The sequence below is a fragment of the Bos taurus genome, chromosome 4 (genome assembly GCF_002263795.3).
Source record: "Bos taurus isolate L1 Dominette 01449 registration number 42190680 breed Hereford chromosome 4, ARS-UCD2.0, whole genome shotgun sequence".
NCBI lineage: Eukaryota > Metazoa > Chordata > Mammalia > Artiodactyla > Bovidae > Bos > Bos taurus.
Window position 1 is genome coordinate 91,614,064 of NC_037331.1, and position 27,013 is coordinate 91,641,076.

The window sequence follows — 27,013 nt, forward strand, 5'->3', positions numbered from 1 at the left end:
TCTATAGAAAAACTGTTGATCAAACAGCAGCAAAGGTAGATAATTTGTACCCAGAGATAGATCTTAAAGTAAGGCATTCTTGATAGTTCTTTACCTGATTAACCACTACTCCCCCTCACTCCACAACAAAAAGTGCCACAAATACTTGCTTATACAGCCTACATGCAAAAAGCTTCCGGCACAAATTTCTTAGGCCTTTTCTCAAAAGCCTCAAGCCTGATCCTCTTGAGATGACAAAGCCCAAGAGTCAAAATAAAATCAAAAAGTTAAGGATGAAGACCAGAAAGGAATACGAAGAACAAAGAATTTCTAATCACTTCTTACATGTTCATTCTACTCTTCTTAACTGGTCTGAGTTCTCTAACTCCTATGTCGCCCATGATCCATTAATTTAGCTACTATGATAAAATATTCTTAATCTCTCCAGGCCCTTCTAATTTGGACAAGTCCTGACATAGTGGTGTTTTGTTTTGTTTTGTTTTAACTCTATGACCCAGATGAAATCTTTTTATAGTCCTTGGAACCCTTGATGCTCCCTCCTAAATTCCTGCTCTGTGGCCCTAATGTTATGACTGAGGAGACAAACTATGTGAATGGTCCTGTGAAAACAAGTGAGTGGAGGAAGGGAATTGCTGCAATTGGGCTCCACAAGCATCAGGCTATTTCTCTTTCTTCCCTACAGGATTTAACAAGTAAAGTAGAAAGGAAAAGGCTGGCATACACATGGGAAGCTGCAGCAAAGAGCTACCCCAAGGTTTTTAGGAATCCTCATTATCTTTCCGTTTGTTATAGGCAGTTAAGTCTGGAAAAATATCTTTGGAATATGTCTTGTGTGTGTAGGAATGCATAAAAGATAACACCTTGCAAAAGTCAAACATACAGGTTTAATAATGTGCCACTAATGAAGATGGTTTATAAATGAAATAACACCTACACATTTAGTTCCCTAAATATATTATGCTATTAATCATTAAAGTTAGACCTATAAGTACAAGTTTTCCATATGTGGAAAAGTAAATCTGTTTTTAAATTAAAGAGAAATTATCACTCTAACTCTTAAAAATAAAACGATCAGGATAAATTTCAAGTGTAGCCGCTCAGTCACTGAATAAATTTAAATTTGATAATAAAACATTTAAGTTTCAACCAATGCACCTTCGCTGAAGCACATTTAGCTGAAATAACTTCGAGTCTTGTTTATTTCCATCACATATAGTACATTTTTCCAACAAGAGCACGTGTACATTCAATATAGAACATTTCCAGCAAGTTACAGTCTTTCTACTTTCCTTTCACAGTATATTTTAGTGCAAAGCACTGGAAGGGTAAATGCTTTTCTAGCTATAAAATCATTTTATTATGACCTTGTGGATCTTCAACATTTTAAATTTTATATAAAAAGTATATAGATGGACAGGGTCCCTCCTAAGTTCACATGTGAACCTATATAAAAACATGGTATATTCTCCTGCTGTACCTTTTAAAATTATAATTTGACAAAAATTACTAAAAATTATTTAAAAATAAAGTATTCCCTAAAAAATACAGAATATTGATACACAAAAACCTGCCCAATATTTCATTAAAGATAGATGTACTTCTGTTTTCCCTAAAATCTTGATTACAAAAATGGACAAAAATTTATTATTTTTTAAATTTTTCAGTAGGAATCAAATATTATCTAAAGTAGTCATCTAAGATTTTACTTGGGAGAGGGGGAAAAAGCAGGGTTTACACCCCAATCTTCCTTTTTTAGCAGTATTTAAAGAAATAAACTAATATTGTAAGAAGTGGTTGTGCAGGGATTGTCTGCATCCATAAAATTTCAGTAAGCTATTTACTACTGCCTTCATATTAACATCAGTAAATGTGCGGTCTTTAAAAAAAAAAACTGAAAATTTAAGTTGCATCTATCATTAAAGTGCTTTGAATGAAATTTAAAGAAATACAGGGGAATGTTTAATTTTCATAAAAACCTCAGATGTTTACAAATGAAGAATGTGATGATCCATGGGTGAAAATGAGCTGCAACTTTCCTGTAGTATAAATTTTAGAATGAAACTTGCAAACATTTAAGTGCTGTAGAACAAGTTAGAAATAAATGGATGTAAAAATAATTACAAATATTTAGCAGGCTAAATATTTATAATGTGCTGATATTAATTTATCTTTTGGTCCTAACATACACTCACTAGGAAATTATGTATCTGTACAATCCAGATAAAAATTCTGCCAAATGAAGTGGAACAAAACTAAAATCACTAAGATAAAGTCTTTGTTAATTAAAAATCACCAGTGGTGATATTTTGTTCAGGTTGTTGATCACTTTAATCAACAAACTGTTGGAAAACAAAATTTGCACCATTTGTGTAGAAAACGTAGACCAAATGCACAAGGGTGGTTAGTTGATGGATTGTGATGACAGTACTTAATGTCACAGCTACTTGAAAGTGCTGGAAGAGGCAGTGCCTTAGAAACAAGTGGTTAGATGGTTATTATTTTAGTCAGAAACAGCAGTTACAGTCATATATTTATCAAAACTTTTTCTTTTTTTCCTCATAGTACCATCTGAAGATGTTTAGTGGTTCTAACACCAATTTAAAGTCTTTCCACAAAAATGAACTCCAAACCTTTTCGTACATCACTTGAAGTTATCTGAGGAGAAATGGGAATAAATGAACACTTTTGAGTTTACCGATAAAACCTTATTTTTAGAATTTTACAATAAATGACTTCTAAAGAATGGTTTCGTCTCAAGTTTTCCACACAAAAAAAATGTGTGATAGTCAAACCACAACATTTAACCTACTCAGCACTCAAACTAAGTATACTGCTTTAGAACCTGAATCCAAAACTACCTTAATACTAATTAAATATATTAAATGCCTTAATACGAGGGACACAGGTACTAAAGGTAAACTTTAAAAATACAGGGAGATTTACAAAAACAAGTACAGGGAGTCTACGCCTTATTTTATATTGCTTTTTAAAAATCTACATTTGTTCCAAAACCCTCTAAAAAAGTAATATTATTTTCTTTTTTCCCAATAGGGATTTTACTTTTCAACACAAAACCATAAAAAAAAAGAAAAAAAACCTACTTAATAATATTAACTATGCTGAAATGATCACCAAAAGTTTATTTAAACAAAAAGGTAAAAATAAAGAGGATCTGGGACCTAAACAATCACTTTCCATAGATCAAAACTAAAACACGGTAACTAATACATACTTCCAAGGAAAAGGAAAAATAATCCAAACTTTTGTTTATCGAGTTTTCCCCTTTGCCTGGAAGCACTATGTTAAACGTAAATAATAAATGCTAATTGTTCTAAATTCAATTTGGGGGTTGTATTTTTTCTGAGTGCAGCACTTTATTTAGCCATCACAGATTAATTTTTACAATAATTACAGTGCCTCAAAAGACGTTTTTCCTATAATTATCGCCTTCACAAATTCATTCTAATATACTTAACTTTCCCACAATGTATTAATTAGTAGACTAAGTCACTGAATCAAATTAAACCTGTGCAAAGTTAGTTAAACAGAAGACTTCTATTGTAAACATAAGCCAATATTAATGTATATATTTTACAACATTGAGAGGAAATCACTGACCCTGTGCCATCTATCTATAACTATATTGCATTGTCCTGTGGAAGATTAAGTTCTGAAGTTAACTTTTGTTCCCAAGCCATTGGAATAAAGGTCACTGAAGAGGTAAATGCAATATGCACATTACTCTTGCAGTTCCCATTGCCATAAGATATATGGAAGCAAACGTGTTAAAATGGAACCAGCTATAAATTATGGTCAAATGATTGTTTTAGTTCGATGGGGGGAAATAAAGCAAAACTCTGTTAACTGTTCCTCACCAGACAAGAGCCTTAGATCTTGTACTTCGGCCTTTGGTTTTGTTTCCTTCAGGTGAATTGGAAGCATTTGCCTTATGAGTTTTCTTATGATGCTCAAGATAAGTCTTTTTGGCAAATGCCTTTCCACATTTATTGCATCTGTGAAGAGAGAAGTTTTTTGTGACTTTTACTTCAATACCAACATCAGCTACTTCGTACTTTTTACTAGGAGAGTTAGAAGTGCCATCATGTTTTGCATCACTATGTTTTGCTTCGTCTCTCGAAGGGCCTCTTTTTGTCACTTTATTTAGAACAAAATCAATGGGCTTTTTTATAGCTCTGATCTCTAAACTGGCTGTTATTTTCCCAAGATAACGGGATGACTTTTTATGAACCACAGTTATATGTCGTATCACATCACGCTTCCGACGAGTTTCATAAGTGCAAAGAGGACACTTGTAGAATTTAACATAAATGTTATTCCCATCTGTGTGCAATTCAATGTGTTTAGTCAAGTTCTGTTTCGAAGTAAACTGACGTTTACAAAGTTTACAGTAAAGTTGCTTAAAATCAAAGCCAGCTGAAAGTTTTGGTTTCCTGGTTTTTTGCTGGCCACCTGCAGCAGACAGACTAGTTGATTTAGGGCTTTCAGAGTCTTGTTTAACTTTATTTTTCTGTGCTGCCGGTGTGTTCTTTTTTTCATTTGAATGATTTGTTCCCTTTAATTCATTCTGTGGAGAATGGGTAATGGAAGGGGGTGAAGATTCTACAGAATCTGCTGGTTCAACTTTAACTTTTATTTCTGAACTGCTGGCAGTATTATTGGGGCCTTTCTCTCTTTTAGAGTTTGTTCCAGAAAGAGTTATCTTGTGGACAATTTGCATATGTCTTTTAAGCATTATTTGTGAACTATATTTCCTCTTGCAAAGAAGGCATTTGCATGCAGTTAAATTGTATTCAGCCTTTGAAGACGACTTTTGTTTTCGAGTCTTAAAAGATTTTTTAGGAGAAACAGAATCCAGGAACAAAGGTTGCCCAGGCTTTGTTGCTATATCAGGAGTAATTGAATCCCTCCTTAGTCCTCTATGAACTTCATCAAAATGCCTCCTTACATTCGCTTTTGTAGCAAATGATTTATAACATACTGGACAACTCCTACTTAATGGAACTAGAACATTCTTACTGCGTCCTTTAGTGGACTGGTTTGGATTCTTTCGTGTTTCAATGTACTTTTTTAGTTCTTCCATCTTTTTCTTGTGTACTTTTCGAATGTGACGACGAACACCTCGTCTGGAATTGAAATCTTTTCTACAAAGACAACATATCAACTGGTGACCAAAATCAGAATTGTCAGAAGTTTCCAAGTCAGCCTGTGATTCCTGCGGTTGTTCATCAGATGGAGGTGCAACGTCATCTGCAACAATTTCAACAGGAGGGGGCTCTACAGTTTCCACCTCTGTGTCTGTAACTGGAACTGTTTTAGACTGTTCAGTGCTAGTTTCCTGTATTTGAACTTCAGGCTGTTCAGGAGTACTGCTTGACTCTGTGACTTCAGTGGGATTATCGGTCCTTGAAATATATTGAAACACTGCATTCTGATTAGTTTCTATAGGTTCTAGCTTAATAATGTATTCTCGCTTGTCCACACTTGGATATATGGCTTCTAGGAGGTCGTTTATGGCTTGGCTTTGTTTATCATTTACATCAGGAAGGTCTGTTAAGGAAAAAACAACATTTTAATCTGAAATAATTAGCCTGCTCTAATCCTCCAATATTTTTACATGTATTATTAACCTGTCTTAAAATTTATTATTAATTTGTATTTATTTTTACAAGAGTATTATCTACTTCTCAGTATTTTATGAGGCTAAAAAACTAGTACTGATTAAATTAAAATTTGCTTTAATTTAAAATCTCATCATGGTACACAAATGTTAAGGAATAGATACAATCTGAAGAGCTACTTCTAATATAATTTTATATTAAGGGCCCTTAATATAAAATATTTAAGCAGATGGGTATCCCAAACAATAAAAATATACTTCATATTTTTAGGCTAGCAAAGGAAAGTCAAAAGTTCTCATAACCCAAGATGGATAAAATACCATGAAGTATGTTAGTATAAAAATCATTTTTTTTTTTAGAAAACATAACAGCATTCCTATTAACTTAATCCATAATAATCTAATCTAATTGTATGGGGACATTTGAACATCTTATGGAAAATGAAAAAGATTTTATAGGAAAACTTAGAAACATAAATGATAATGTATAGAAGTGTTTGTTAAATTCAGTCCTATTACATGTCTTAACATGGCACAATTCTATTAAACCAATGATTAAAAACTACAAATTAATTCCAAAAACAGAGCTAGTTTTATTTTATTGTGCAATATAATTACTCTGTCTGTAGGCAACCTAACATTTCTATTGTAACAGAGTTGACTAATATTGGTTATGTTCCTACATACAATGCTAAAATCTAGCTACAAATACAGTATCAAATCTGATAACCACTTAGAAATCAAAAAATGACTTATCATTCTTCTAGTCTACTAATCTTTCTTTTTAAAATGGATAAAATAGTGTCTGTAAGAAGAATACTTTCACAGAAGTATTTCTAGAATAAGTATTACAGAAGAATATACAGTAATCAGCAAATCCATTTATCTATTTCCCTCTAAGATTCAACTAAACTTTAGTCCACACCAAAGACTAACACAGAATAACTACCAGAAAGTTAATTAAATTCCTACTAGTTCCTTAATTGCAAGGTTAGATTTGAAACTAATTTCTAGACTGCCTTTTCATTTACATCTCAAGGATAAAAGAAGTATAGTAAAATCTAACAGGGGTAAGAAAAACTTCAAGACAAATACGAAATTTTTGTTTCATCTATTTCCTATATTTTAAATCACTTCATGCTAATAATTAAAGTGGTACTTTTGCTATTTGCAGTTTTGCACTCCATTCCCATCCCCAAAAGGTAAAGTTGAAAAATGCACAAAGTCCACAATGTAACTGAAATATCAAACTGACAAAATAACTTCTATGTTTTGTTAAGTCCACAAGAGTTAAATCCCTGAACAAAAAACAATGAAAGTAATCTATGACTTAATAAAATACTTTACGGAATTTATGTTAGCTCTTTAAAGCAAGAAAATAGTATCATTACATATACTGCAACTTAATCATACACAGACAATATACTTAACTCAACAAACACTTGGTTACACAAAAACTTCATTAGCGTACTACCTGCCTTCATTACATAAAGCTATTTCAGATTTCAGGTTAGCTTGCAACACAATCCAATTTCTGATAAAATGACATATCAAGTCAATTTCACTGAGAATAAAACTGATCTTCAAGACCCAGAAAACATTAGAAAGATTATCAAATATTTTTAGTGCTCTCCACAATACCCCAAAAATCAATTTATTTACTCATTCTTTGCTCTATTTTCAACCTTCTCATTTACTTAAGAAGAATCTAAGTAAACAGTGAGTCATATCTGGTAACAAGCTGCTAAGAAGTAAAAATACAAACACCCCTATCAAGCATCAATATTTTAATTTACAAAAATCCTGAATATAAACGGTGTAATTCACATAAATATTCAAAAACAATACCCAATGTTTTAATACAAATAAACATAGTAAAAATCTAACTTCATTTGTCTTTAGCAAAATCCAAATGACAGATATTAAAAAATAGATATTAAATTATCTCTAAGAAACCAAATATATGACACTGAATCAAGTATTTTATTTTGTTCACCATCACTAAGTCATCTGTAACCAGGTACTGATACCATTCTAATTTGAATGTGCAGCTACAGTGTAAGAACAAACAGTAAACGCATAAAGGAACATATGAATACAACTTACTGTCATCCATCTGCAGACTTGGTGGGCAGTAGAATTTTTTATGGGTAATTAAATTTGGCAATCCTCTGAAGAGACTGCGGCATAGTTTACATTCAAAAATAGTGTCCACGTCTTTTAATAAAATATGCTTAAGTTGTTTAGTTCCTGAGGAAAAAAAGAGAACACAAAGGTAACTTTAAAATGTACTTTTAAACTGGAAAATCACTGCTGACAATCCAAAAGTGTGGTTTTACACCTTAAAAACAAAATGCAGGCACTGCCAGTTATCTACCACACTATACTCAAAAATAAGTTATAAACTACATTCTTTTTTTTTAATAAATTTATTCATTTTAATTGGAGGCTAATTACTGTACAATAGTGTATTGGTTTTGCCACACATCAACATGAATCCTCCACGAGTGTACACATGTTCCCCATCTTGAACCCCCCTCCCACTTCCCTCCCCTTACCATCCCTCTGGGTCATCCAAGTGCACTAGCCCCAAGCTCCCTGTATCATGCATCGAACCTGGACTGGTGATCCATTTCACATATGGTAAAATACATGTTTTAATGCCATTCTCCCAAATCATCCCACCCTCGCCCTCTCCCACAGAGTCCAAAAGACTGTTCTATACGTCTGTGTCCCTTTTGCTTAAGGCTGGGTAATATCCCACTGTATATATGCACATCTTTATCTGCTCGTCTGTCGATGGACATTTAGGTTGCTTTCATGTCTTGGCTGTAGTAAATAGTGCTGTGATGAACATAGGGGTTCATGCATTCTATTTCTTTCTTATGCCTTCACGTAAGAATAATAATTTATATTAGACTGTCTGTCTTTTCTCCTCTCATATTCTAGCGTTTAATGTTGCAGATGAGAAATTCAATAATGTATGACCCTTTTTTTTTTATTTTGAAACTAGAACCCTTTCTAACACCATACACAAAAATAAACTCAAAATGGATTAAAGATCTAAACGTAAGACCAGAAACTATAAAACTCCTAGAGGAGAACATAGGCAAAACACTCTCCGACATACATCACAGCAGGATCCTCTAGGACCCACCTCCCAGAATATTGGAAATAAAAGCAAAAATAAACAAATGGGACCTAATTAACCTTAAAAGCTTCTGCACATCAAAGAAAACTATTAGCAAGGTGAAAAGGCGGCCTTCAGAATGGGAGAAAATAATAGCAAATGAAGCAACTGACAAACAACTAATCTCAAAAGTATACAAGCAACTCCTACAGCTCAACTCCAGAAAAATAAATGACCCAATCAAAAAATGGGCCAAAGAACTAAATAGACATTTCTCCAAAGAAGACATACAGATGGCTAACAAACACATGAAAAGACGCTCAACATCACTCATTATCAGAGAAATGCAAATCAAAACCACTATGAGGTACCATTTCACGCCAGTCAGAATGGCTATGATCCAAAAGTCTACAAGTAATAAATGCTGGAGAGGGTGTGGAGAAAAGGGAACCCTCTTACACTGTTGGTGGGAATGCAAACTAGTACAGCCACTATGGAGAACAGTGTGGAGATTCCTTAAAAAACTGGAAATAGAACTGCCTTATGACCCAGCAATCCCACTGCTGGGCATCACACTGAGGAAACCAGAAGGGAAAGAGACACGTGTACCCCAGTGTTCATCGCAGCACTGTTTATAATAGCCAGGACATGGAAGCAACCTAGATGCCATTCAACAGATGAATGGATAAGAAAGCTGTGGTACATATACACAATGGAGTATTACTCAGCCATTAAAAAGAATACATTGGAATCAGTTCTAATGAGGTGGATGAAACTGGAGCCTATTATACAGAGTGAAGTAAGCCAGAAAGAAAAATACCAATACAGTATACTAACGCATATATATGAATTTAGAAAGATGGTAACAACAACCCTGTGTACGAGACAGCAAAAGAGACACCGATGTATAGAACAGTCTTATGGACTCTGTGGGAGAGGGAAAGGGTGGGAAGATTTGGGAGAATGGCATTGAAACATGTAAAATATCATGTATGAAACGAGTTGCCAGTCCAGGTTAAATGCACGATACTGGATGCTTGGGGCTAGTGCACTGGGACGACCCAGAGGGATGGTATGGGGAGGGAGGAGGGTTCAGGATGAGGAACACATGTATACCTGTGGCAGATTCATTTTGATATTTGGCAAAACTAATACAATTTGTAAAGTTTAAAAATAAAATAAAATTAAAAAAAAAACTTAAAAATATATACTACATTCTAAGCAAAATTTTATCACTTGGATGTTAGGACACCTGAAACTGATGGTCTTTTTCTAATTCAGCAGCCAATCAACTCCTGGGATGTCTTGACAATGGTTCTAATATCTGCTTGATCATCACAATGACCTGGTAATAAAAATGTACATGACCCACTCCTGGAGATTCTGATGCAACAGACCTGGAGTGGTACAGAAGAATTAAATGCCACCTCAACCCAAGTTTTTGGCTGGTTCTTCCAGCTCTCTTTTGTACTACGAAGCAAACATGAAGTAACACATTTCCCCCTGATTACTTAAAGAAGGTCAAAACTGTCTCACAAGATTGTCTGTGCCTTTCTTTTTAAATTCAGCTCAAACTACTTGCGGTTCTGGGCCAACATGGGATTATGATCATTTAGTGGACAGTAAAGAATCTTTGGTCCATGGTTTTGAATTTTGCTTAGGTGTCTTAATACTACTAGAAATTTATCCAAAGCCTTTCTCCCTCAAATACTCACCCTAATTGCAATTAATTAAATATTCACAGAACTACTAGTTTAAAGCCTGTCTTCCACTAGACTATAAATTCCAAAGTGGCCAAGACCAAGCCTGTCTTATTACAGTTACAAAGTTCTCAGCTCTAATAACACTGAATAAATATTCATTGAAGAAAACCACTTATCTACAGAATCTAACCATTATGACCGAAGATCAAAAGGCAGGCAGAAAATAAACAGCAACAAGCACTCCTGAAGTATTTAAAGTATTTAAAATAAAACACAAATAGAACCTCTTTTGTCACTACTTCCTACTGGTCTTTGACACAGGCAAATGGACAAAATTGATTTCTGTTCACTAATTAATGAGCCTTCAGTTTCTTCAAAAAAAAAAAAAAAAAAGGATAAAAATATTGAATTAAATAGGAAAAAAGCAGAAGAGTCCTGAAAAATACCATGAAGACTATCCAGGTGCACAGTGACTATTAAGCTTTGGGACTACTAGAGAATAAACACAATCTCAGTAGCATAATTAATACTGTAGGATCCATAAAAGTTAAGCATTTCTGATTCAATCTTTCGCAATTTGTTTACCTTTAATTTTTAATTTTCATCATGTTGCATTTTATCATCATTTTGAAGACGTTAGCCTTCAAATTTTTATTGCAAAAAGATTACCACATTATCATAACTTTACTAAGTCTTTAGAGATTCCAATTCTGATATCATCTAGCTGTGTGACCTTAAAGCTGTGTGCACTTTGGTTTATTCATCTTATGAAACAAACCAAACCTATCTCGGAGAATATGAAAGAAAATATGAACCTAAATTCCAGAAGAATTAAATTATAAATCCAGATTTCTACTGAGGAAAAAAAATATATATAATGAAATAATTTCTACCACTTCCTAAATCCAATTCAAAGTTTATTTCACCAGATCATACTACCACAAAACCAGAAAACATATATTTTAAAAGATTCAGAAGATAACTGTGTTATTATTCATTGTGTAAAAGTAAGTTCACACACACACGTACACTTCTCTAGTCTATTTCACATTACAAAATATATTGGCAATAAACTGCTAATATATTTAGTTCATAGTTAACCTTGTAAGTGACGGACAAACTATGAGAGGTAGGCTGATGATAAAAAACACTTTAGATAAACTTGTGTAACTGATCTACATATAATTCTTAGTAAGTATAGGTGAGTGTATTACCAGACAGAAGAAAACATGGGAAAATTTTGCATATTTTAATCCTAAATTAAAAAACCAGCTAGACCCATACTACAAATTCAATTCTGCCTTTAAAGATACTAAACTGTTTAAAAGGATTGAAGGACACAGAAACAATCTGAACGAGGTTTAGCTATGACTAGAAAGTACAACATGAAATTATACATAAAAAACGTTACTTGTGAAAACTTAAGACTGCATCCCTAAATCAGGTATCATCTACCAGGTTATCTCAATCAACCATAAGAAAAAAAAAAGGTATTTGATTCTAACCTTGACTAATTAATCTTAATTATCAGATCACAAAAAATACTCTACCACCCTCACACCACTTATGCACACACACACACACACAAACACAGTTGTGCTGATCCAAGCAAACCAAATTTCTTTCAGGTCCTTGGATTCACCAAATTCTCTCACTGTTCACGCCTTCTATGTTTCTTTCTCTCTGCCTATGACATTCTCCCTATTTCCCTGGTCTGGCCCACTTCTAATAATCCTTCAGATTCCAGGTTAGGTGTCATTTCATCCAGGAAGCCTTCTCAGACCCCTCCTGTTTCCTGTTAAGAATTCTTCCCCTACACTCCTGGAGTACCCTGTACACCTATACTATATTATCTCACTATTTTGTGATTAGTTACTTTTATCTCCATTAAACTGGAAACTCTAAGAGGGCAGAAAAGATACCTTTGGTGTTCACCACTGTATTCACAGCTTTCAGGACCACGCCTGATGGGCATTTGTTAGACATACTTGTGAGCTCTCTCTAGGTTTAAGAAAATCTTCCCTATAAATTTTTTTAAAAGTCTGTATAAAGTTAACCAGAAAGTCAAAAATGCGACCTGAGTGATTTTCCAATTCTGCTTATATGTATTACAAATGAGAAAAATAAGATGTGCCCTCATTTCATAAACACAGGTAAAAGTTATTCCTTAAGTTGGTTTCAGTTACCATTTAAGGTTTTGTTGGTTTCCCATGGGGACATAATGGCTTTATTCTAATCAGCTACCATTTTCTGATTGCTTTGCTCACTAACAGTTTGACACAGCCAACCAACTGTGCCTCTGCCAATAGTTAAAACCTACTATAACCTGAAAAAAGAGACAAGACAGCAACCAAAGTTCACCCAGACAGCAACAAAAATTCCTCCACAACTCTTAATCCTGAGAGAAAGAGAGCCGTGCTGCCTTACTGCTAATTATTCCTTTTCCTATATTGATAACTCTCTTTCTCACCTTAGGTTTTTAAATCATCTTAGAAATCACTACATACTACTTACAAACCGTTTACGTAGATCATCAATTCAGTATCTTTTGAGAAACCAGCCCTCCAAAGAGAAGGCTTTTGACGCCTGTAACTAATTAATGAACATTTCAGATTCTCACACATAATGGGTGCTCAATAAAATTTAAACCTCATCGAAGGTTTAATCCTGTGCTAGCAATTAAAGTAAAATACACTGTATATACTGATATAAACGTTTAAAAAATTTTTTCAAAAAGAATCAGTATTCAATTTCACATTAGGTTATATGTCAGATGCTTGACATAACATAATATTAATTCTAACTCTTCTGTGCTAAGAGACAATCCTCTGAAGAGGCTGTAGCATAGTTTACATTCAAAAATAGTATCCACATCTTTTAATAAAATATAAGTTGTTTAGTTAAGACAAAATGAAAGTGAAGTCTCTCAGTCCAGCCTCTTTGTGACCCCATGGACTGTAGCCTACCAGGCTCCTCTGTCCGTGGGAATTTCCAGGCAAGAGTACTCGAGTGGGTTGCCATTTCCTTCTCCAGGGGATCTTCCCAAGCCAGGGATTGAACCTGGGTGTCCCACACTGCAGGCAGATGTTTTACCATCAGAGCCAGCTCATCAGGGAAGCCCAAACAAAGAGAAGCTTTCCTCTTCTCCCTTAATATACTGATATGTTGGTCATTCAATGAACAACATATCAGTTGCAGCAATAACGGTTTTAAGTTGCATCAGTAACAGTTTTTAAATAGTATACTGTATGCTTTATTGTTGATTCACACATGAACTCAGTTTCTTTAGGATGACTGTTGAACCACAGTATCATTCCCAGCACTGCAAGCAAATCTGTAATTCCTGTCACACCTGCTGAATTCCAAGACCAGTATGAAGGGAATTTCTAACTGATCATCCATCCTTAATATAAGAAAACTTCAAAATTGTTCTCTTAAAACCACTACCTACAAGGGTTGGTTAAAAAAAAAATTACTAAGTTAATTATGAACACTGCAACATGCTACAATAAATTTATAAGCAGAATGAAATTATTTTAGTGCCTATCTGGTGAAACATTTGTTTAGTCTAACACACATTTATTGAACACCTATTAAATACCAGGTATAATGTTATTCACTGAAGACATGAAAGTGAAGGATATGATCTATGCCCTTGAGAAATTCCCAAACCAACACGAATGGCTGCTCTCCTAGGAACACAGCCTCAGGTGAGATGCTATGAAGATGAATGTAATAACAAATAAAATAAAGCTACATTTTCCTTATCTATCCCCAAAATATGCAATCTGATTTTAAATTTCCTACAATTGCTATGTATCAACTAAAAGCAAAAAAATCCATCATGTAATACAGCAGATATGTACCTCTGATAAGTCATACTTTGATCCCAAGCTTTTGCTTACAGAATCAGGACTTGGGCATCACCATCCAGTCACAGTTTACATTAACTCAGAGAAATGTCACTTTAGCAGTAAAAAACAAACAAAATCTCTAAGAAACTAAAGACCAAACTTAAAATTTAGTTAGATAACGACAATAGCAAACATCACACAAAGCCAATTCTCACTTTTCACTATAATTTACTCCTCCCTAAGATTCAAAAAAGACACTGTTTCTTGCACATCGTAGTAGTGTATTCTATAGGTAGTGTCTTTTTCTATAATACAGTTGACCTTTGAAGGAATGCAGGAGTTAGGGATGCCAACTCTCCATGCAGTCAAAAATCCACATATAACTTACAGTCCGCCTTATACTCCCTTTCTTCATATCTTCAGTTCTGCATCCTGGGATTCAACCCAATCAACCAAGGATCATCTAGTACTGTAATATTTACTACCGAAAAAAATCCACAAAAAGTGGACCTATGCAGTTCACACCTATGCTGTTCAAGTCAATTGTATAATATTGTAAAAAGAGATATATTTCAAAAACTCAAAAAAAAGATGCCAACTTCATATTAAGGGCCAGTTTTGAATACTGAACAAAATGATTATCCTCCCCTCTTCCCATTTTTCTGTCTCTAACCTTACGGCATACCACAGCTTCTCTGCCTCTACCAGAAGACTATGAGACGAAGAAAGAATATTAATTTCAATTAAATCAATTTTTATATATGTTATGGAAATACATCTTTTTGTTATTTAAAATTTTGTTTTAGTTTGGGCAGAGAGGATGGGAAAAGAAGGAAGCTAAAATAAAAGTTAACAGAGGGAGGAATGGATTTGGAGTTCGGGACTAGCAGATACAAACTATTATATAAAGAATGGATAAACAAGATCCTATTGTATATCACAGGGAATTATATTCAATATCCTATAATAAATCAAACTGGAAAGGAATATGATAAAGAATGAATATACATATATACACATATATATAACTGAATCACTTTGCTGTATACCAGAAACTAACATAACAATATAAATCAACTATATTTCACCTTCAATTTTTTTTTTTTTAAGTTAATAGAAAGGAGGGAAAATTGGAAGACAAAAAGTCACTGACATGATCCTAGAAGTACTGACAGAACTACAGAAAAGCTCAAGCAAAAGGCAGGGAATAGTCCAGGTAGTACCTGAATCCTGGCTTCAGAGCAAACAGCCTGTCTCAAGTCACCCAAGCATCAGAGATTTCAGAGTAGAAAAGCTGTAGGTAGGTGCAAAACAGACAGCCTTCTAAAAAATATAGGATATTTATATATGGACAGATATCAAAGCAACAGTAGAATGTACTGTTTAAAGCCAAAGATACCTAAATACCCAGTCAGCTACCACTTGTATCAGGAAGAAAGTTAAGGGATATATTCTCATATATGGGTAGAGGGTCTCTGGAAAAAGACACAAACCATGTTATTAGTACTATCTGAGCAAAGATACTTATTTCTATATTTCTGTATATCCTTTCATATCTCTGTATTATTATTTTTAAGCCACAGGTATATATTACATAGGACTTCCCAGGTGGTTCAGTTGGCAGAGTCTGCCTGCAATGCAGGAGACACTGGTTTCGGTTCTTGGATCGGAAGATCCCCTGAAATAGGAAATGGCAACCCACTCCAGTATTCTTGCCTGGGAAATTCTATGCACAGAGCCTGGTGGGCTATAGTCCATAGGGTTGCAAAGAATTGGACATGACTAAAGCCACTTAGCACGCACACATACATATATTACCTAGTCCAAAAAGAAGTCTATTCAGATTAACTTTTAAGTCAAGCAGATAAAAGTAGAGATTACAAGTCAAGAAGTATTTGTAATTTAAAGCCAGAGAAAGAGTCCAAAGCAAAAGCTGAAGTAGGAAGCAAAGAAAATGAGTCAAAACTGGTCAAGCAGTCAGTACAACCAATCAGTACAGCACACATGAGGCTGGTGGACCTAAAAAGTTAAGTCAACTCCTTCCTCAGCCTTTTATGAACTTCCAGCTTAGGTAGGAATTAATACCAGGTCACAGAGAGCCCGGTATAGGCAGGAGACCACAAATCCCTTAAACAGAGCTGATTCAGGAGTTGAAGACAACTATCTGAGCTTGAAGATTAAGAGATATCCTAACACATCATTACTGCACAACCTGGCTGAGCTTCTGAATGTTAACAAGAGCAAAAGCATGACTTCAAAGTTCTATCTTCAATTATCTGTCAGATACAAAACACCACTATAGCTCTTTAAATGAAATGTGTGTAACCAAGCCATTATGGAAACAGCCTAGAAAGAGATTAGTCACTGAGGGGCTGCTTGGGAGAAACCTACAAGTCTCAAAATGACAAGGTATCTTAGACCCTGTCATGTGGTCCAAACTTCTACCTCATCCTCCCAAGGTTTCAGTCAGCAGAGGCTTAAATACCTCTGTGCTAAAGAAGAGCTACCTTAGGAGACCTGAGATTATCCAGATATGTAAGAGATTACTATCCTCAGGAAATCAGAATTACTTAGCTATGAGATACACTAGTGAAGTAAAACAGTCTTTTTTAATCCAAAATTAGTTTCTTTGTACCATTTAGCGTATTTCTAAACCATCTCTAATTTAAATAATTGAGTACTTAGAATTTATAGTATTTTCAAAATTTGTTAAAAAAAAAAGCTCAGAAGGCAAATTTGCCAGAGACATTTTAGAAAGAGCACATTATCCATTTCACAGTCCCTTCCTTAATCTTAGTAAAGAAATGGCAAACACAGAAAACCAATACAACCACAGCGCAGTGAGAAAACAAATAATTTCATTTTTAAATATTCACCTTCCAAGGTTAAAAAATATATATATTTGGGGTACAAGATCTTGTTGAAAAGGAATTTTTTTTCAAGATAAAGCACAAATAAATGAAACAATTTTAACTTCTTAATCAAATAACATTGTAATAAACTGAAATAGTAAAATTTCAAATTGCAAATTTTTAAAAAAGAAACCTAAGGCAAAGAATATAACTAAGTGTGAAGTTATTATCTTCATTTCCATGATATGAGAAAGAACAAAAAGAATTTTTATCTCTGTACTAAAAGTAGCTAACAGAAACTCTTACTGCAATTAAAAACTAACCATTTTCCTGTTATGCCAGAAACATACTTAAATGTTGCCTCTAATTAGTAAAATTTTAACTGTATTTACCATAGGAGAATTTGACCTATTAGTTATTTCCGTTAACCAAGGGCAATTATCAAAAGTAAAAGGCAATAAAAAAACACAATAAAATATGTTATACCACCATCCAGCATGAGCACAGGTATTTGTTATAGCATACATGAAATACTGATTTAAATACATAAAAGCAACGCCATGAGGATTACAGATGAAAAGTGTTAAGAAATGACTCTCAAGAGTCAGAAATTAACTTAAAGGAACAATCTATTTTTTAGAATCCTAAAATAAATCAAATGTATACTATTTCTCTTTAAAATGATTTAAAAATAAATATCTTAAAAAATTTCTCATCAATACAAGTGGCTTCATGTAAATTCTCTGAATCTCAGCATTTTTTCATTAAGATATAGTAACCTTTAAAATAATAACAAAAGGTATTCTAATCCTTAAACTTAGGATATCCGTCACTTAGGTGTCCATCAGTCACGTGCGTTTGCTAGTTCATACTTTATTTAATACCCTATAATGTCAAAGAAGCCAAATCCACAAGTGGTGGACAAGCAGATATAAGAATCACAACAACCTAAGACCTTACTGGTAGGACTTCTAATAGTTCTCAACCACTTATACTTAGTGAGCAATACCTATTTTAGAGTGCTGGATTGTAACTGCACAAATATACTTATTATATATCCATTATTATAGTAATATAATGGAAAGAAAAGCTAAACAAATATATGTGAAGATATCAGGGCTAGAGTAAGTCTTTTTTCTATCACATACTCTACTAAAGACAGTGAAACTCCAGGGTTAGGTAGGAGATGGTGAGTTACATAAACAGAGATGATAAAGTAATTAATCTAGAACAAGAAACATCTCAGACATTCCGAGTAAATAATCTACCCTGCCAAAGCTCATAAAGACCTTGTATAATTTAGTACTGTCTTCTGAGAGTTTATAAAGAACATGCCAAAAAATAACAATGAATCTTTAAGAGACACTTTACCAGTAAATATACCACATATTTCTTTAAATCATTCTGAACACTTTTTAAATTAGTATATAATAATATAGTACTGAAAAAGAATTTCTAATCAAGCAATATTTACTCGTCCACTTTTTTAAAATGACAAAAGTATATTATAAAGAAAATCAATGTATATATTTCATTTTTTAAAAATTATTTCTAAGGATTTCTAGGTAATTTTAAGGTGAAGATTGAAAATACATCCTAAAACATTCATACCTGATCGAAAGCACTCAATTATTTGCTGAATACCAGACTTGGATGTCTGTAGTGGTTGCTGTAACAAAGGAGCATCTCCAGGTTCCAGGATATAAACTACATGGAAGACAAATACCCACCCCAATCCCCACAAAAAAGGGTTATTCAAATCATTTACTATTGAAGTAAAACAATGGTTTGCTATAATCATGTTAAATGACAAGCACACTTTTTTGTACGTATTTCACCATTAGCTTTAAGGCAAAATAAAATAATGGTAAACATATAACTACAATTTTTCTCAATTCAAGGTAAAACTAAGCCTCCTATGCATTAAGTTCAACTGCAAAGATCTATTTTGGTGTTATTTAGTACATATTAGTCATATTTGCCTTTTTATTCCCCTTGAAGAAGAGCTACTACATTTAACCAAAATTCTAGGGCAATAATAGCCTTGCCACCCCTCATAAACCATTCCAAAACTCTCCAGACAATCTAGTACAGCTCTCTGGCAATTATGAGAGCAAAACTCAAAAACTACTGCCTAAGGAAAGAACTGGTCAAGTGCACAACTACAGATGTATAAGAATGTTCACTGCAGCACTCTGCAGCACTATAAATAATTGAGAAAAATTTCAAACAACTTAGAAGTCGCTCAGAAGGAACCAGACTAAATAAACTATGAAATATCCATACAACAGAATCTCTCACGGCTATTACACAGCATGAGCAAGACCTACATGTACTGACAACAAAGGATGTCAATAATACATTGTTAAGCAACACAAGCAGGTTATAAAATACGATATCAAATTTACTAATATATATTTCAATAGCTACAGAAATAAATTTAATGTATATGTGTGTTTATGTATAAATGCTAATATAAACACAAAATGTCTGGTGGGACAGTGGGATACCAAGAAAACTTAACAAAGGTTCTTTCTGTTGGATCAGGTTTATAGAGGTGATTTTCACTTTCTGCCTCACACTTCACTAGCCCAGGCTTTTGGAAGTATGCATTTTAGAAAGAATGCATTTCTTATAGTAAGTAAAAATAATATTCCCATTGTAAATATACAGAGGTCTACATCATCCCTGCTTGCCAACACTCTCAGATTATTAGTATAAATATATAATAAGTAAGGTTATAGTAATAAGAAACAAGGTAACTGAAAAAGAAAACTGAGTTTTCCATTAGACATCAGGTAGAGACAGTTGTGGTGGAGAAAAAGCAGTCATTTTAACCACTTCTTTTTTCAGTATGTTATAATGTTTTACCATCTTTACCCAGATGATGTTTTACCATCATCTGCTCAGTGCTGAGAAGATAAGGAGGGTTACTTCAGTAATGGGTGCTGCTACTGCTTCAGGGCCTGGGCCTGGAAAGCTCTTAACTGTCTGATAAGGGGGATAAAGCCTGCTGTGCTATGTGTATAGACACACCCTTAGATTCTCTTCTAGGCTTCAACTCTTAAGTTCAGTGTACACAAACAGGAAAAACTGTGTCTCAGGAACAAATCATTCCATTAAGCAAAATTTTCCCAATTTTAAGAGACACTTTGGGGGTATTTTAAAAAACATACACACAAATACAACTCATTTTGAGAACATCTAACATTGGCACTAACCGCAGTGGTTAAGGAAAGATTCCAGACCTGGACTGACTGTGCTGACTCTTTTTTTGCCATTTACTAGATACAGCTAGGGTAAATTACACTCTTTGATTTCTCTATTCTCATCTCCAAAATGTGAATATTAAAAGTATCTAAATCATAGAGTTGTGTGAGGATTATATTAGCTAATGCAGGTTCCTGGTTAAATCAGAGCCTGGAATACAGTAAAGACTCAATAAATGTTTTATCACCATTAACATCATCTACAAGTCAACTGCTTTCCTGACACCAAAAATGAAAAATCTTTTTCAAAATCTAAGAGAAGTAGAATTCAACCCCTTAGAGAAACAGCAGCAAATGTTTGTAAATACAGTGATGATATCATTTGGATTTGATGAATCTCTTTCTAGTATTTGTACATTCTAACAACCAATAATTGATTACAAAAACTAATAAAAGATAGGATGGAAATTACACAATTTTAAAAAGTCCCAAGGTCTGACTCTCCAACTGGCAAGAATTCTGTAAAGCAAGAATGAAAAAAGAGTAATAAATAAGGGAGAAATATGAGAAAAAAATGGAAACTTCTCTTCAGCAATCCCTTTCCTCATTTAGGTACATGATCCAGAAACCTTCCACTAATTTCCACTTCCACATGACAACACCATTTTAAAGCTAGAGCAAAATTTTGTTACCCACCACCATCACTGGTACCACCAGAATACATACACATCCTGAGACACCATTCAAAATAACCCCAGGGTTAGTTTTGTTATGAGTGGACATATCCACCTGGTATACACATCTGTGTAAGTCCTATTTCTTTCTTCATTTAAAAACACAATCTCAATCCTAAAAAAACTTTGTATGTCAATATTTTATAAAATTTCTTGCATATCCTATCATGCCTCCCAAGAGCAGGTCACATGACCAGTAAGGAAAAAAAACAGCACCTCCCTCCAGCCAAAAACCCCCATGTCTCAGAGGTTAACATCTTTCTTTACATCCTTCCAAGAACACACTTCCCAGAATCACCTACTTGCATTAAGAGTCTCTCCTCCCTTAAACAAGCCTCTTAAGATATTCTTCAACCTAAGATGTCTGAGATTTGCTTACAACTAATAGTGAGTGGGGAAGCAGTTGGAGGATAGAGAAGGGAACTGTGGTGAGGGGAGAATACAGATCAAAAGCAACTGTCCATGTACTCACATACTGATAACTGATGGAGCTGTGTGTTGGTTACGTAAGGTTCCTAAAGCATTCTACCTTTGAATGTTTGAAAATTTCTCTAACAGAAAAACTTTCTTAAAGCATAACTAAGAATATACTTTACATACACTGATAGGCTTATAACACCACCACTCACTACAAATTGATCCAGAGTACCAAGACCTCCCCAGAAACACACTGCTCTCTCTCATTCAGGAACTCACCTACTATTCATAATTCAAAGGACAGATTTCTCCGCAGAGTTCATTAAAAGAACTTCATAAACATAACTTCACCTTCTTCCCTCCATCTGAGAGCAACCTCTTTTAAAAGTACCATTCCTATTCCTCTCAATACTGGAAACATCCTCTCACTTGGTCCATTATCTTCCTGTGAAATAATGACAATTAAAACTACCTCATAAGTTACACTTCTACCTTTCCAACGAACTAAACCCTCAGAAAGTGCTTACTTCTAACTAAGAAAGCAAAGAAATACCAACCACTTTTGACCTAACAGTCTGAAAAATAAACTGCATGGGAAAAGTTTCTGGCAAAATAAAGCTGAATTTTTAAAATTAAAGCGACTTATCTGACTTTGTGTTAATGAGGGAGGAGAAGAAGCACAAGTTTCAACACAAATTTAAAAGTTCATCTCTGGAAAATATCTTTAAAGTATCTAGAAAACTTTATCAGAATACACTAAATAAGGTATGGTCACAAATTACTTTATCCATGTACTTATTTACATCCATCTCTTTCCACTCAAAGGTTCCGTGAAGGAGTGCGCTTATCTGTTGTGTTCACCACTTATATCCCCGTTGTCTTGAACAGTGCCTAGCACCTAACTGGTGCTCAATAAAGACTTGTCAAAGAAAGAAATGAATGACAAAATACATTTCTTCCTAAGCAACAAGCTTTAATATGATTTAATTAACTAATTCAACTTAAACGACTTCTCAAAAAAAATGGAATAAAAAGACGGGGGGGAGGGGAAGAGTGGAAGTATAAGAAGTCATTCACAGTTTTCTACTTCAAAACTAGCAAAATCCATTCAACAATTGGTAAACATAAGGGATATATATTCACTTCAAATAAAATGTGCAGCAGAAAGGAGGATGAAAGGTAGGCAGATCAGGGAGCAATTGAATAAACACTGGATTCCACTCTGGGATTGCCTGTTTTATTAGCAGAGGTTGTTATTTTCAGCAAATTGGTGGGGATAGGATTATAATACAAATTTTATTCTAACATGTACGAAAGTTTCCAGAAAATAGAAGTTCTTCCCCTTTAACACCACCATTTTTTCCCCACTAATCAAAATGTACTCTAAATGAACCTCACTGTGACAAAACCAAGTACTGGGTGCAGTTAAAATACTCCAACAAGAAACAAGCAAAAGTACTAAAAAGTCTTGGAACTTTTATATCAAAAATAATGCTCAACAACTGCCTTTGAACTTAACAGAACAGCCTTTAGTTGGTTTAGTGACAGTGTGTATTCAAGGATTCTCTTTTTAAGCTGTACCTCTAAATGTTTGTAATAATGCACAAACTTCTAATAAGCAGAAAAACTATCAATAGTTTATATATCGTTTTCTTAGTGTTCTAATACTCCTTGTGAGATTCCCAAAACACCTTTTTAGTTTCATAGTCAAAAAATATCCCTCTGAACAATATCCTAAAAATATTTATCTTAAATAATCAGATTTTGCAATCCTGTGTTCTGTCCATGATCTTTAAGAGGTCGCACTTCGACAAACTTTCCTTAGCCCAAACTAATGAGCTTAAACCTCATTCTTAGGTTTAAGCATTATTCTCTTTCAACACTATTTAAGCAGAAGAAATTTCTAGTTTTTAAAAGTTTCATAAAAATAAATGCTAGTATTCTAATACTACCTATTTTTTCCTTTCTCTTCAGTTTTAACCATTCACAGAGCATGAGGGTATACTACTAGCTACAAACTACCTTGAAAGGGAAGGAAAAGGGATTGAGTAATTGATCTTGTGGAAAAGATTTAAGGTGACACCTGCAGTACTTTTTTGAAGGGATCAAGCAAGGGAGACCTCTTGTTTGTACAAGCTTTTAGCTTCATAACTGGTTTTATGCTGGGGGAAATTATAGCCTGTTTAGTTAGGAATGACTTCTTGGGGAGGAAGAAAAGAAAACAGAGAGCAGAGTGGCTCTGATGGAGACCGAAGACACTGGAGAAGAAAGGGGTATACCTGGTTCACAGCATCCGTGATGATGGTGGTCAGTCTGACAGTATTTGTCCCTTAAAGGCATTTTCAGTGGGCGCGACCTACTTTCCTTTCACTGTAAGAAGCTCTTCATTGCGGCTTGGCTGTTGAAAGAAGCACAAACCCGTCACTCGCCCTGAACTTCCTGGGGGGGCTCTCGCTGCATTTTCCAGAAACGTTCCCTTCACCCACCCTTCGCTTCCCCTTCAGCGCCCTGTACCTTCCTCTCCAACTGAAAAATAAAAACGCACGAAGGCTTCACCAGCCCGAACTCCCGCACAGGTTCATCGCCCTACCCGGAAACGCAGCCCCGGGCGCGCAGCGCAGGGCGAGGGCCTGGCCGGCTGCGCGGGCGGCGGCGGCGGCCTCGCCTTCCCGGGCGGGCGCGCGCGGAGATGGAGGCGCGGTGCGCAGCGGGCACGGCCAGCGCCGGGGCCCGCGGGGCGGGGGGCGCGGCGGCAGCCGAGGGGTAGCTCCCGCCGGCGCCCGGCCCACACCGGCCCTCCCGCTACGCACGTGCGCTGGGGTCTCCCTGGCAGAGCCCCGGTCCCCCAACCAAGTGCGCCCAACTTACTGAACTCCTGGGGCGGGCCGGCGGGCGGGCGGAAGGAAGGAGAGCAGGCCGGGCGGCCGCGGGGACAGCCTGGCGTGGGAGGCGGCTTCGGGCCCCACCTGGCGCAGCCTTGGCGAACCGCGCGAAGGGACCGGGGTTCGGGCCCGACGCGCTCCCAAAGAGTCCCCGCCGGCGCTGACGCGGAAGCGCCACAGCTCACCACGTCCCTCCGCGGCCCGAGGCGACGCGGCGGCTCACGGCGTCCCTCCGCGCTGTGGAACTGGGCGGGCGGGCGGCGCGCGGGCGCAGGCAGTTGACAGGAGGAACCGCCCCGCAGCCGCTGCTGCCGCCACCGAAGGAGCTGGAACCCGAAGAGGGCAGGAGCTGAGGCGCCCCTCGCCCGGGCAACGGCTGCCGCCGGAGCCCGGCTCCCCCCAGCGTCGCTCCACCTGCAACGGTCCCTCAGGCTTTTGGAGAGGGGCGGGGAAGGATGGGGGTTTCCCCCCACCTTGGGCCCTTGTTGGTAGTAGTTGTTTCAGGAAACTTTATTAAGTCAGTCTCTCGCTTTCTCGGTCTCCCCCTCCCCAAAGAGCCTGAGCTACCGCCGCGGAGCGAGTAGGAAGGGGGAAGCAGAGACTCTCCGGCAGCGACAGGGAGCGAGTGACTGACCCCGGACGGAGATGGGGCGAGGGCAGGAAGTGACAAGCTCTCAGAGTGGGTGGGGGGAATGTGGCCGGCACGCCCGGGAGCGTCGCGCGCATGCGCCCGGCCCGGCGCCCCCGCCGGTGGAGAGGAGACGCGCGGCGGCTGGGCAAGGGGAGGGAGACCGGGCTGGTGGCGGGGGGCCGACAGCCGGGTGTCTCCGACCCGCGGCTCTCTCAAACGTCTCCGGCGGACGGGGAGCCGAAGTCCTGGGCTTCGCGGGCCAAGAGGTGCGAGGCCGCTGGTGCAGTAGTTGGGCCCGGGAGACGGGCTGCTGGGCAACCAAACTGTTGCTATCGCTTTTCTTTCTTCGGTGGAACCGAAACCGGGAGGCTTGGAAAAGAAGGGGAAAGAACTGTAGGAAGAGGTTTCGCAAATGCGTAAGCCGTAAATCGTGGTGATTCCGAAAAAGTTGTCAGCTCATTTATAAAGGGTACAAGTGGAGCTTTTTTTTTTTTCCTAACCCAGCAATTTCCGAAGTGTGCCTCTCAGAGCTTTATCAGGTCTCTGGGAGGAAAACAGTCTAGTCAGGGAAGATCGGTATTGATCGCAGCTGCGCTCGGCGTCTGGCATCTGAAGGTGAAGTTGGGTCACGTGGGCAGTACTCACTTTTTCTTCTCTTCGGCGCTTATCCTGCTTGGAAAACCCCCCAGGATCGCAGTGGTCTGTCAAATTCTGCAACCCGGTGTGCGGGTGCTCGGGGGTGGGAGAGCCGCCTCCCCCGCCTTCTCCCCGGCTCCAGAAACAAAAATGAAAATTTTAAGAAAGAAAAAGTCCATTTAAAAAATCACCCGCCCTCCCCCACGATCCACTGAAAACTTTCATGATTAAGTTGCTGGTTTTCGGATCCGTGAAAACGTTTAGTAGACAGGTTCTGATGTATTTTGGAAGAACAAACGAGTGACTGAAATCTATTTTCAAAATTCAGAGTTTGTATTAGGTCCAGTAATAAATGTGTTACTGTAAATACATTGAATGGAGCATTTGCATAGGTCTGAGTGATTTTAGCAGCCTAATAATACGGGTGACAGGAAAATGATACAAAAATGATCTTTTTAAAAAGGAATTCCACCTGTTCATTCTGCACACTTAACTGGTCACTTTAGTATGTTTGATCATTTTTATCTGTCCCATTGTCAAGCAATACAAAACATCAAACTAAAATGAAATGCATCTAGGTGTTGGTGAGGGCGGTCCAAGAGGGGATATGTGGGTATATATATATATATACACACACACACATAGCTGATTCACTTGGTTGTTATATGGCAGAAGCTAACACAACATTGTAAAGCAACTATTATCCCAATTAAAAATGAAATGCCACAATTTCTAAAAGTAAAATAAGCTGCATCCACATGATAGTGTTTGTCATACAACCAATAAAATATTTTTCTAATATTTTCATGCTAAGTCTCTTCAGTTCATTTCAGTCACTCAGTCGTGTCCGACTCTGCAACCCCATGAATTGCAGCATGCCAGGCCTCCCTGTCTATCACCAACTCCCAGAGTTCACTCAAACTCATGTCCATTGAGTCGGTGATGCCATCCAGCCATCTCATCCTCTGTCGTCCCCTCCTCCTGCCCCCAATCCCTCCCAGCATCAGAGTATTTTCCAATGAGTCAACTCTTCGCATGAGGTGGCCAAAGTACTGGAGTTTCAGCTTTAGCATCATTCCTTCCAAAGAAATTCCAGGGCTGATCTCCTTTAGAATGGGCTGGTTGGATCTCCTTGCAGTCCAAGGGACTCTCAAGAGTCTTCTCCAACACCACAGTTCAAAAGCATCAATTCTTGGGCACTCAGCTTTCTTCACAGTCCAACTCTTGCATCCATACGTGACCACTGGAAAAACCATAGCCTTGACTAGATGGACCTTTGTTGGCAAAGTAACGTCTCTGCTTTTTAACATGCTATCTAGGTTGGTCA

The 27,013-nt window shown here is 36.7% G+C and overlaps 1 protein-coding gene across 6 annotated transcripts in view; it reads right to left on the minus strand.

Moving 5' to 3' along the window:
- Nucleotides 1-25,050, minus strand: part of ZNF800 (zinc finger protein 800) — a 50,961-nt gene extending 25,911 nt beyond the window's left edge. Inside the window, exons 1-6 of one of the 6 annotated variants that reach the window (XM_005205686.5) lie at nucleotides 24,406-25,050; nucleotides 23,817-23,935; nucleotides 18,789-18,884; nucleotides 7,745-7,888; nucleotides 3,876-5,568; nucleotides 866-2,655 (exon numbers count right to left, since the gene is read on the minus strand). In XM_005205686.5, coding sequence (XP_005205743.1) covers nucleotide 2,655; nucleotides 3,876-5,568; nucleotides 7,745-7,888; nucleotides 18,789-18,884; nucleotides 23,817-23,877 — 1,995 coding nt within the window. In that variant the 5' untranslated portion in view covers nucleotides 23,878-23,935; nucleotides 24,406-25,050 and the 3' untranslated portion in view covers nucleotides 866-2,654. Of the gene's footprint in view, nucleotides 1-865; nucleotides 2,656-2,942; nucleotides 5,569-7,744; nucleotides 7,889-18,788; nucleotides 18,885-23,816; nucleotides 23,936-24,051; nucleotides 24,196-24,405 lie in introns of those variants that run through there. The other 5 variants (XM_059885511.1, XM_059885509.1, XM_059885510.1 and 2 more) reach the window with 5 other exon arrangements.
- Nucleotides 25,051-27,013: the final 1,963 nt, after the last annotated feature.